The 13,030-nt window shown below is 40.8% G+C and overlaps 1 protein-coding gene across 2 annotated transcripts; it reads left to right on the top strand.

Moving 5' to 3' along the window:
* Positions 1-32: 32 nt before the first annotated feature.
* On the top strand, positions 33-7,624 carry CD2BP2 (CD2 cytoplasmic tail binding protein 2). 2 transcript variants are annotated; one of them, XM_089479742.1, is made up of 7 exons: positions 33-134; positions 2,326-2,407; positions 3,070-3,205; positions 4,182-4,339; positions 5,079-5,592; positions 5,915-6,033; positions 7,288-7,624. In XM_089479742.1, the coding sequence occupies exons 2-7, from the start codon at positions 2,333-2,335 to the stop codon at positions 7,396-7,398; spliced, it is 1,113 nt and encodes a 370-aa protein (XP_089335868.1). In that variant the 5' UTR covers positions 33-134; positions 2,326-2,332; the 3' UTR covers positions 7,399-7,624. The 2 variants fall into 2 exon arrangements, with proteins under 2 accessions (XP_089335868.1, XP_089335869.1); XM_089479743.1 differs by lacking the exon at positions 33-134 and having other exon boundaries at positions 2,069-2,407.
* The last annotated feature ends 5,406 nt before the right edge of the window (positions 7,625-13,030 follow it).

Genomic DNA, 13,030 nt, shown 5'->3' with positions numbered 1-13,030 from the left:
TCACTTCCAGGGCGCCCGGGGAGGGAAGAGGCCTCGAAGAGCCTGCCTATGGCGGCTGGGACCCGGATGTTGATTCCCTCAGGGCTGTGAGAGAGTGCCGGAGTTGGGTCTCTCCTGCTGCAGAAGTCTCTCAGGTGAGTCGCAGGGGCGGCGTTGTGTTTGTGTCGCGGTTCCCTCTGAGGAGGAGAAGCAACAACAACAACAACGCAAGGAGGTGGCCTTGTCTGAGCGGATGGAATGAGGGCTGTCACGGTGCAGTGCCTTCGCATCGTGCTTTATTTTTACCTTCATTGCACAGACCTTGGCATAAAAACATCACAACATTCACAAAAGAGAACCTTCACAAAAGGTTTTCTTTACTTCTTTTTACAAATGATAGGAAATTATTTCCCCTTAATCCTCCCGATCGTATATGCTCTATTGAGTGTACTCTGTGATATAGATCTATACACACACACACACATATATATAGTGTGTGTATGTAGATATATATAATAGTGTGTGTGTGTGTGTGTATATATATATATACACACACCATACACACACACACTCTTTCTTTATATATATATATATATATATATATATATACACATACATATATAGTATGTATACACACACACGGTGTGTGTGTGTATATGTGTATATATATATATATATACACACACACACATATACTGTATGATATATATCTACACACACACATATATAGTGTGTGTGTCTGTCTCTGTGTGTGTGTGTGTATATAAATACATGGTATATGTGAAGAGTGTGTGTATATTCTATGGTCCAAATCACACTGCTGAAATAATCTAGTTTGAGACCATTTTAACTGACCTGGGAATCCTGGGAATTGTAGTTTGTTGTGGCACCAGAGCTCTCTGACAGAGAAGGCTAAATGTTCCCAGGATTCCCTAGCACTGAGCCAGGGCAGGCAAAGTGGTCTCAAACTGGATTATTGCTGCAGTGTGTTTTGGTCCTGAGATGGTTTTAATGCAATACTCTATTAAGGTCCAAAATACACTGCAGGTATAATCTAGTTTGAGGCTGCTTTACCTGCCCTGGCTCAGTGCTAGGGAATCCTGGGAATTGTAGTTTGTTGTGGCACCGGAGCGCTCTGACGGAGAAGGCTAAATGTCACAGTTACAACAACAACAACAACAACAACAGCCTTGGTTAGTTGGTTAATGTGAGATGGTTTTAAAAAGTATCTGGTAGTTTTTTTGTGGAATTCATTTGCAAGCATTAATTGAGAAAGAGGGTGCTTCTAACCGTACAAATAATGCAGCTTGACACCACTTGAAATGCTGCAGCTCCAGCCTATGGAATCATGGGATTTGTAGTTTTATGAGGTCTTTAGCCTTCTCTGTCAAAGACTGGCACCTTACAAAACTACAACTCCCAGGATTCTGTAGGATGGAGCCATGGCAGCTAAAGTGATGTCACGGTTCATTATGATTCCACAGTGTAGATGCACCTTCCGTCTCAGATAACAGCCCAGGTGCATCTGTGCTGTAGAGATAATGCAGTTTGACATCATCTTAACTGCGTTAACTCCATCCTACAGAATCCTGGGATTTGTAGTTTTGTGAGGCTCCAATTGGAACTCAAGAGTAGGTTAAGAACCCTTTAACACTACAAATCCCAGGATTCCATGGGAAAGAGCTACAGCACTTAAAGTGGTTTCAACCTATAACATTTCTAAAGCATAGATGTACCTGAATTGTTACCAAAAGCAACAGAGTGTTATATGAGATGGAAATAAAACTCTGTTTAGAAATAGTGGTTTCCATTTTTGCCCTGTTCCCTTTACTAGCTCAAAAGAAATGTCCAAAGTATGTGAAAATACTACTCTTAAAAGTAGGGTGCATTTTATAAACATACAAAAATTGAATTTCTGTGTTTCTTGTTATGAAATGAAGCACTTCATCATTCAGATGTTTTCAGTTAAGCTGTTGCAACAGAATGCACAATGTATTTCGGTATGGCTCTTTCATTATAGGATTACTTCACCTTCTCAGTTACATTGCAGTAGGTTTGCATTTATACAGATCGACAAGAAATGTGTGTAAACACCATTATCCCATATGTCCGTCTGTACTGTAAAGATGGCATCAGTAGCTGCTTGTTTACAAACTTTGACTTGAGCTGTGCTTGGTGGAGATAAGAAGCTTATCAGTGGAGGAACCAGCATTCTGCTGAAGAAGATGGTTGAACTGACTGTATAAGAACAGCCAAGCTCCTTTCCAGAAAGTTGTAGGGCTTTTTGGTGTCTACAGGGCTATCTATGTTCCTTTGAGGAGTTTTGTTTTATTTTGTTTTCCTTAGGGCCATCATGTCAAAGCGCAAAGTAACCTTTGAAGACCAAGGCGATGAAGATGAAGAGGAAATGAGTTTACCAAAGAAGAAGGTATGATAGGAGGAAACTTTCCCCCCACCTTCTATGCTAGCCTTCCTACGTTTAGGTCCCTGTAGTACAATTTGCATCATCTTAGAGATGTCTGTTCTCATGGGAGTTGTAGGCAAAACACATGGAAGGACCATGATTGGGGGTGGCTATTCTGTCATATGGTATTTAGGTGACAAACCTGGGGGCAACTATCTAACGTTTTCATATCACACTAAAATTGGGAAGCTGTATTTATTTCGGTGTGCATTCTTAGAAATGGATACCAGTGTGAATGATCTTAAAAGACAATTAGAAAAAATTAAATACAGGAAAGTCTACTGGTAGTTGTGGATTATCTCAAGTGTTAGAAGTGGTATGTCTTCTACTACCAGTGCTTGTGGATAATAAATGGGAGAGTGTCCTTGCAATAATGCTCTGGTTGTGGCCTTTGGTAGGCATCTGGTTGGCCATTGTGAGAAGAGAAAGACTAGGTAGAGGTCTCTGCTAGATAAGTTTCTGCTCTGGTCCATCTTGGTTCTTAGATTGTTTTTAAAGTTAGTTACAACAGAGGTAGACTTCTAATTTGAAAAAAAATTGTAAAGTGGTGACATTGAGATAATGGCAAAGACAGTTTAGTCTTTCTCCAAATGCAGTGTCTTCATTATTTTCTCTCTTCTGATCAGCTGGTGGAACCTGCCATCGGAGGGCCAGGCAGCCGCTTTAAGGGCAAGCACTCATTGGACAGCGATGAGGAAGATGATGAAGAGGATGAAGGAAGAGGCAGTAAATATGACATCCTGGCATCAGATGATGTGGAGGGTATGTACTGAGACTATGTATTTGATACATTGGAATTTATCTTTTAAAATGCTGTACATATAAAAGCGGCTGCTAGAGTTTCAGATGCCAACAGAGTGGTTATGTCTGCTCTTAAGCAACTGGAGTGACTGAATGGCTATTTCAATACTTAAGAACTACTCTAAAAACTAAGTGTTCAAAAACCATTACTGTTATGGCAATAATTCTTAAAACAGGAGTGGCTAATATGTGGCCCACAAGTCAGATGTGCCACCTCACACCTGTTTATGTGACCAGGGTTCTCTACAGCCACCCACCAATGGGGACAAAAACCCAAACAAACATCAGGGACAAAACAAGGAGAGTCATGCTCCTGGAGCCCTATAGAAGAGGCAGTTCAACTCTAAAACAATGTGCAAAACAAAAAACAAAAACCTTAACTCTGTTTTTTTTAATCAACTGGAAATGAACTTCTGGTCACTTAAAAACAAAATCTTAGAACCACATCTTCAGGGAAGATGAGATTCATGATGCAGTTCAGGGCTTGAAATTGGCCTGTGGATCAATGAAACAATTGCCCATAGTTGCCACAGTTGTGTCTATGTTGGTATGTAGGGATCCACAAATTTTGGCTGGTCCTGTTGTGTGGATGGAATTGCAGTGCTAGTCTCTGCTCTTTAACTTTTGGTGGTAGACTAGGGAATATGGGGTTCATCTGTATGAAGTCTTGCTTGCCTTTTGAAATGATTTCAGCACCTTGGTTACCTGATATTAAACTGGCTGCTACCAACCATCCCTTTCCACTTTGGTGGTAGGCAGTTGATATACTCTAAGCACCTTAGCTGCTCATCACTGAGCCCACTGAAGCCATGGCAAGAGTGCTGAGCCAAAAAAGTGGAAACAAGGAATGTTGCTAAATCCACAGTAATCTTCATCCAGTGTTATTGGAGACTGGTTTATCAACATGCATCTCCTTCCCTCTATTTTACTCGTATAGGGCAGGAATCTGCCACTATTGACTATGAAGAAGGCGTTCGGATCACCCCATTCAATTTGCAGGAAGAGATGGAAGAAGGCCATTTTGATTCAGAGGGAAATTACTTCTTGAAGAAGGAGGCAGTGATTCGAGATAACTGGTTGGACAACATAGACTGGGTAAGGCCATCTGTATGCGGGGGGGGGGGGGGGGGTCCAGAACAGATCCCCCGCGTAAGGCGAGGTTCCACTGTACAAGTATATATGTTTGGAAAAACGGACACAAAACATTTACACATTGTCTGTTGCAGAAACAGGATAGAATTAACTTATCAGAGAGAAGAAGAAAAAAAAAAAAGGGGGGGGGGACCAGAGCAAACTCAAACTTGCCAGATTAACCCAGTCCCAAGAGTGAACTGATTTCATTCTGGATGACTTAAGCAACTGAAGATAAATTTGGTAACATCTGTATTGATGAGTGCTGAATTGCTTAGCCTGGCATGATCCTCAGGACCTGTGACAGTTGGAGTAATTCTAAGGCAAGGTAGATGTAAAGCAGGGGTGGGGAACATGTGGCCCTCCAGATGTTTTGAGCCTCCAGCTTCCATTGGTCCTATACAGCATAGTGGAAGAGATAAAGAAAACAATGTCCCACGTGCTGGTCCACAAACTTCATTATCTTAAAAAGCCCAATGCATTTTGGCTTTGTCAAAAACTGGCTTTCTTCAGGGGCTATTACCAGAGATTTCAGGAGTTGCAGTCTGCACATTCAACATGGGTACAAAGATATTAATAAAGAATATTATTTCTTGCTTAGGACACCCACCAGAGTTCTTTGTCTCAACCAGAAATACATTTTAATGGTATAGCATGTTTTACTTACCATATGGCCCATCCTTCCCTCTCTCCTTCCCACTAGGTCAAAATAAAAGAACAGCCTCCTGGTCGGAAGAAGCCACTGCTGGATTCTGTGGAAGACAATGGCGAAGATGAAGAAGATGACCTTGAAATTGGGCAGACACCTTTAGAGAAGAAGGAGCTGTTGGAAGGGATGGTGGATTTGGTGCAACCTGGTGAGACTGTGGCTAGAGCCATTCAAAGGCTTGGAGACAGGGGTGTGCCCAAGAATAGTAGGCGTCAGCAGAAACCTTGGAGTCGCCTCAAGGCAAATGATGTAGAGCAAGTTGAGCGAGAGGATTCCCAGAAGATTGGGTCACCAGAGCGGAAAGAGCAGCTGGAGCGCCTGTCAGGGCTGGCAGACCAAATGGTGGCACGAGGTGTGTATGAGATCTACCAGGACACTCGAGAGAAGCTGGCACTGAGACTCCGGGCATTGGAACATCCTCCTGAAGCACCTTCCGCTGCTGAGCCAGAACTTGATATGTTTGCTGAGGATATTGATGAAGCAAAACTGGGAGAGAGGACACCAGCAGGTGAGAGTCTTTCAGGGATTGAGAACCTGTGGATCTGTGATAACTTACAGTAGAAACACATGCCCCAGAGAATCACATAAAATAATGCATTACTGAGCTTTACTACTGCATATAGGAGGTTGTATGAGATAAAGATTTCCCCTGTGTTTAGAAAGTAAGGGTGTCAGGGGACTGGTCTGGCATTTTCCCTGATGCATGAAGTTTCTTGGTGTATAGTGTCAATCAAAGAAAGCATTCAGACATGCAATTCCACTGCGATTCTGTTCTTAGTTGGGATTTATATAGAATTGGCAGGCTGACACATTTTAATGTTTTCCAACAGCGGGAAGCAATGAGAAAAAGCAGGTTGAAGACTCTCTCTCTGAGGTGATGTGGGAATATAAATGGGAAAACACAAACTCATCTGAACTCTATGGCCCATTTAGCAGCTCACAGATGCAGGTAAGAGACTGAAGGGGAGGGGAGGTAGATTTCTCTTAATTAGTTTCCAGATTGTGTGTGCACATTTTTTTACCTTATGTTTATTGTTCTTGTTTTTTCATTTATCTCCCTACTTGGTGATTTTCATCTCCTTTTGTTTCTTCGGACTTACATTGTCATTTCCCCCTCCCATCCTCATTCTTTTTTTTTTTTTCTCTCTTTTCCCATAAGGTGCCTTTATGAATGTTCCTGCCTCTAATTCTTTGGTCTGCATCTTCACATTGCATCTGTTGATAGTTACTGATACTTTAATTCTATCACTGGAGTAATTTTGGAAGGATCTCCATTGTGGTCCTTCTTTTATGAAAATCCGAGGGATTCTGGTGGGGCACATTCTTTCATCTGGTGTCTAAACATGAGTGGGTTTATTATGAGCAAGAAGAAAGGATGCCTTATTTTTTATTGCTGCTGTCAACTTTTTTAACATTCAGTGCTGCATTTTCTTGTTCAGAGATTGTTATATACTATGGACATGGTTTGTGGGATTTTGAATCCTGTTATAAATTTGTAGCCAAGAATTCAGTCTGGCATATTTTCCATGACTTGGGCCTTATATGTTAGAATCAGTCACTTCCTGGTGTCGCAACATCCTCTCTAAGGTGTATAATGGAGTGACCTTTGAAACAAAATCATTTAACATATAACGTGCACGGCTCATAGAAGGTGGTAGTGGAAGTTCCTCCATATTTATGGAGCTGTCTTCTTTGGAACCTCATAAGAATTGATTACTGATGTAGTTGTGGAGTCTTAGGCACAGAATTGATACAAAACGAAGCTTTCTGGGAATCAGCCTTCATCATTAACCTGTTTCTAGTCCTTGACAATATTCTTTGGAAAACACTGCTGATTTAAAATATTGGGAAGGTTCTAATCTTCTTTGGTTTATCCATTCCATATTGGTAGAATGTATCATCTAGTTTCCATTACAATAATAATAATAATAATAATAATAATAATAATAATAATAATAATAATATTTTATTTCTATACCGCTATTCCAGCGATCACAGCGGTGTACATCAAAGAGTAAGACAATTGAAACAATTACGTCTGATTTTGGTTGACCAACTTGATATGCCAACATTAACTGCTTTAATCAATCATTTATAGTTTACATTAGTCTCTTCCTTTAGTGCTTCTTGACTCCGTTGTTTGTTTGGTTTCTCACTCTGCCGTCCATTTCCATTCACATTCTCTATTTCTGTATCTTTACAGGACTGGGTGTCCCAGGGTTATTTCCCTGATGGGGTTTACTGCCGGAAAGTGGAGAATTCTGAGGGTCAGTTCTACAATTCCAAGCGCATTGATTTTGACCTCTACACGTGATCGGAACCCACCTCCTGCCCCACAGAATGCAAGAGATGGAACTCAACCCAGTGGCAGCCTGAAAGAACTTGCCGGACTTTAGGGTGTGGGGGCCAGGGGAGGGCAGGGTTTTCTGTGTGTGTGTGCGCGCGTTCGCATTCGTGTGTTTGCAGAGGAGAGGCTTGGTTCACCTTCTAATTCTGAAGATCTTTCAGATTTGGAGAGAAATAAAAAAATCAACCTTAAATTGGATTGGTTGGTTTACTGTTTCCTGCTGGCAATTCCTTCCACCCACCCATTAGCTGGGCATCGGGTACTGCTTGGCAGTCACAGGCCATCGAGTCTCCTTCCACTCCAGTCCAGTTTCTAGTTCTGTAGTTTCTGTGAATAGATTCATGCTCCTAGAAGTGGTAATCTACATGTAAACTAAGACTTATACAGTATTTAATGGGAGAAGGTGTTTTAAAACCCAAAATGCCACTTTTTGCTGCTATGCCACCACCATTTTGGTGCTAGCAGCAAAGTGTAGTCCCCTGTGGATGTCACGGGAGGGGAAGAAAAGACCCTAAGAGCTGTGGCCTTTGCCTCATGGTGTCCAGGGAGGCAGGCTAAATTAATAGGAGAATTTTGGCATTAAAAAAAAATAAAAACAAGGGAGTTTTATGGCACAGGCTCCCTATGTACTTTTTAAATTATGTTCCATTTGAGGCAGTGGGTGCATCTTGGGGAGGTGTCACTACAACTTGAAGGTCCAGTGTCTTTAATAGGTGTTCAGACTAGACCTTCCACAGTGTTTTCACAACCACTTCACTTCTTTCAAAACATTTTTCATGAAAGCATTTTTGGAAAAAAATTATTTTTGTCCTGATCTTCACATGTGCACATGTGCATTTCTTCCTCACTGTGAGGTGAATGAGACTCAGAGAGATTGATTGCTCCAAAAGCACCAGAGGACTTCATAGTTGAGTGTGGATGTGACTCTGAGCTTCATGGATCCTAATCCAGCACTCTAACTTTACTGCTATACTGCCTTCTGCACAATATGTAAAACAGATGGTTGTAAGGGCAATATTTGATAGTCTCGCTCCTCTCCTTCAGGAAGAGGTACAGAAATTCAGTGTCCTGAGGATTTGGTTTGTTTTCTTCCAAAACAAGGGCCTGATTTCCACAATTAAGAGCAGAGGTATAAAGTTCATTTTCCAAATGTGGTACTGATAGGGCTGAATACACTTCCATAAAAAAGAAATGAAAACATTTTCTTACATATACTGTAATAAAAACTAGGTGCTGGGAAAGATTGTCCCAGCCCTTCTGCTTAGAAGATTAGTTATCTGTCTGCAGGCATCTTGTGTGTGCATTTTAAATGAAGGAGCATTCAGATGGGTGAACTCTGACCTGAAAGTAGACATACTGTAGAATCAAATTGTGACGAGTCACTCATTGGTACCCTTTAAATTTTGCTTTATTATTGGATGATTTCTTTTCCTCATGGAGAAATGCTTTGTGCCTTTAAAACTATTAAGAGTTGCTGTACTGTAGCCTTCACAAAGCTGGTTGCCCTTTAGATGTGCTAGATCAGAACTCCCATAGTCCCTTAGCCAGCTATGCCTTGAGGAAACTCAAATACCAAGCATGAAGCTAGTAGATGCTTGTTTGTTTCAACATCTGGAATTTAGTGTTAGACTTCTCTTGGATGATGGAGGTTCTAGCTCTGGTGACGGTTACCTGTTGATGGGCCTTCCCCTGTCAATTTCTCTTATGCCTGTCAGGCAATGTTTTCCATTACTAAAGTTTCCATAATGAGAAAAGCTTTGCCTGTTGGATTTCTGCTTGTTGCACACAACTAACAAAAGGAACATTTCTGCTGAACAGGTGGAGGAAAAAAGCACTCTATAAAGTCTTCTAGCACTTTATGGAAGAGGTGTTTTGTACATCTTTGAATCCTTTGGGTGCAGAGCAGTTAGGAAATATTTTAATAGATGTAGATTGCAAAAAGAAGTGATTCAAATAGAAGGGGGAGGAGAGAGTCCATTGCTAGGCGAAGCATATTGGTGGGGTCAGAATAGGAAGTGAGATACAGAGTTCTACAACAGAGTGTGCTGACAGAAAGCCACAGAGGGCTGAAGCAATAAGCAGCATGGGACACGCCGTCGAAACAAGGTGGACTCTCACAGTGGCGTTTCTCCTTTGCATTGGTTCATGTAGGTATCAGAACTGCTATGGCTTGTGGATCAGTAGGAGGGTTGGCTGACTCCAAGAGAAGAAATTGTGTTCTTTTAATACTAGCCCAGTCTGCAGAAATTAGCAGGTGATGTTTTCCCCCGCTTGGAAAAAAGTGTCATCATCTCTTCATGCTGTTTTGAAAAGATGCAGAAGCCATGTAGGGGAAAAGGTGGCAGCCTCATGAGAAGTACAGAGAGCTACTGACTGGATAGTAGTTATCTGGATCCAGGTTAGCAAAGAGTAGACTGAAAGACTTGGAAGGCAGGAGACAGTAGGGTATCAGAAATCTACAGTGTAAATCTACAGCACTATAGTATTATTATCAATAATAATAATAATAATAATAATAATAATAATAATAATAGACTTTTGAGGCCCTATCAGTGCCAACTTTGGCATCAGTTCAGCACCAACTTAAAACCTGGCTGTTCATCCAGATTTGGGGGGCTGTAGTTTGATTTTGGGCATATTGGACTGTGGGCTTTACTTTGATTTAGGTTAAAATGTTTAAAACTATATAAATTATATTTAAGTTGGCTTGCTGATTATATGCTATCCTAAGATCTTTGGATACAGGGATGGATGGAAATATTTCAGATAATTAAGTAGAGTGAGTAGCTTGTGTGGACCTAGGGAAATATACGCTCAGTGACACATTGCAGGAAGATTTTTTGGAATTTCTAGCAGTTGTAGTAAAAAAGGTAACATTTCCAAGCTCTAGTTGTTACAGGTGATTGATAAGTAATAATATTGTTACAAGGCACTTAGATTGAATATTCCTCTTCAAAGTGTATCATGTAAATCCACAATGAGGTTTAAAGCGTCATAAGCCATAAGTGGCAAAGCCACGGGTTAAGAAATTAGGAAATGCAGTGTGGCAACTTCTGGCAAGTCGCACTTTGCTCACCCCTTAACGTGTCTTGTGGCTTAGAGAGGCAGCTAAGGCAGAGAATGAGTAGCTGGCTTAAACTTGTTGGATGAGTTTGGGGCTGAGGTGAAATCTGGAGTAGAGCATTCTTGATTCTCACCTCTGCCTCAAAATTTCATTTTTCTATTTATACGCTTATATCTCTCTGCCAGTTGAAGCCATAAGTGTCTTGCAAGCCAAAAATGATAAATTAAAATGAAAAACCAGTAGGCAGTTTTGTCTTTGGGTTCCCTGTGATAAACCATTCTTTTGGTTTCAACATCTGCTTGCTTTGCAATATGTGCTTCTGAATTAACATTGGCAGCACTGTGCAGGGAGTTTGTAAGAATAACAGAAGCTGGATTCATATATTCAGCAGAAACCCACTTCTGACTACTGCAGTATGTTCCACAGGGGACTGCCCTAGACGATCAGTAGATCTAATTGTACAACGGAGAAGTTGTAAACTGGAACTGAATGTCTGCAAAATAATTTTAGCGGTTTCCTTTTTTATTTCCCGATTCATTTCAAAGCACTGGTTTTAGTTACATGCAATATGGGACAAAACCACCTATATTTTCATATAAAGCTGTTGTGTTCCTTTAAGTCATTTTCGATCATGTGGTTTTCTTAGCAAGATTGAACCAAGATTGAATGGCAAACCAGTTTGCCATTGCCTTCCTCTCAGGATAAGACAGTGTGATTTGCCCAAAGTCACCCATTTGGGCTTCCATGATTGAACATGGATTTGAACTCTGGTCCTCCAGAGTCCTAGTCCAACACATCACACTGTCCCTAAGCTAAAATGGTCCTTAGGTCTCAGATTAAGTGGTGCAAGCTGGAAACATCACTTTCTATAGTAGGACCTAGACTTCGAAATGTCCTGCCCAGATTGCTGTCAAGACCATCTGAGTTTGAGAAGCTGAGTAACAGATAGTTTATCATTTGAAACTTTCCAAGAACAGTACTGCTGTTTTCTGGTATTTTGTTTTAGTCCTGCATATTGTTCTTAATTTGTTTTTAGCTTTGCATGCTCTCCTTTTTAATTTACATTTTTATACTTACCCCCCATGTTTGATGTGTTACAGTAAGCTGCTTTCAACATTCATTTTGAATTTAAAGGCGCGTCAGGGGGAATTAATATGTTCAGTACTGTTGGCCCTCCGTATTCACAGATTCTTTAGTCATGGATTCAAGCATCCATAGCTTGAAAATATTCCCAAAAATATAAATTCCAAAACACAAACCTTGATTTTCCCATTTTATTTAAGGGACACCATTTTACTGTGCCATTGTATGTAATGAGATTTGAGTATCCACGGATTTTAGTATCCACGAGGGTCCTGGAACCAAACCCCAGCGGATACCAAGAGTCCACTCTATTAACATTGTGTGTTTGTAGGGTAGATTGTACAGGTTGAGATTGAAGCTATGGTGTTGCATTTTTAAAACTACTCCATGTCTACAGAATACCTTGTCCAGATAAAACAAATGTCTGCCAAAATAGTGTAGGGAAAAGCATAAGTTTAACCATTTCTCCTTACTGCATTATTTCTCTTTGACTGACACCTTTTAATCATAGGTACAATAAAAACAGAGACCATAAACTTGTTTTTATGGTGGAGGAAGGCTCAACATTATCAAGCAGGTTGCTGTTATTTTGCCTTCTTGAGGGGGTAGTAGCAAAATCACTTTTCCTGTCCATTATCATTCAAACATCCTTAAATATGAAGATCTTTGTCTTAATTTCTAGGACTGGGTGTAGTTTCAGGTCTCCCAAGAGTTCTTTTGGTGCCGAAGACTAACATAGGTCACTGTTATATGTGTTTTTATGTGCCTTCAGGTCACTTGTCAAATTACAGTAACTTCAAGAATTACATAGGGTTTTCTTAGGCAACAAATAGTTGGGTAATTTTTCCAGTTCCTTCCTCTGAAACAGAGCCTACAGCACCTGATATTCCTTGGCAGTTTCTCATCCAAATTCTAACCAGAGCTGACTGCTTAACTTCCAAGATCAGATGGGATCAGGTGTCTTTGGGGTATTTAGACCCCATTACTGCTATAGGAAGGAGCCAGCATGGTGTAGTGGTTTGAGTGTTGTTGGACTATGACTTTTGAGACTAGGGCTTGATACCCAGCTCGGCCATGAAACCCATTGGGTGACCTTGGGCAAGTCACAGTCTCTCAGCCTCTGGAGAAGGCAATGGCAAACCTCCTCTGAACAAATCTTGCCAAGAAAACCCCAGGATAGGTTTGCCTTAGGGTTGCAATAAGTTGGAAATGACTTGAAGGCACACACCACCAACAAACCACCTTGGTATTTAGTATCCATATATCATTGTTCACTGCCATCTATTATACAGTCAACCCTCCATATCCACAATTTTTTTTTAAATCCAAGCATCTGTGGCTTGCAAATTTTTTAAAAATATACAACTTCCAAAAAGCAAACCTTGATTTTGCAATTTTATCTAAGGGACACCATTTTATTATATGCCATTGCATATTATGCGACTGGAGGAT

This window comes from Sceloporus occidentalis, unplaced genomic scaffold (genome assembly GCF_023333645.1).
Source record: "Sceloporus occidentalis isolate IW3139 unplaced genomic scaffold, rSceOcc1.0.p SCAF_14, whole genome shotgun sequence".
NCBI classification, from domain to species: Eukaryota; Metazoa; Chordata; class Lepidosauria; order Squamata; family Phrynosomatidae; genus Sceloporus; species Sceloporus occidentalis.
Note: the sequence above shows the minus strand (reverse complement) of the source record. Positions and strands in the feature narration are given on the sequence as shown.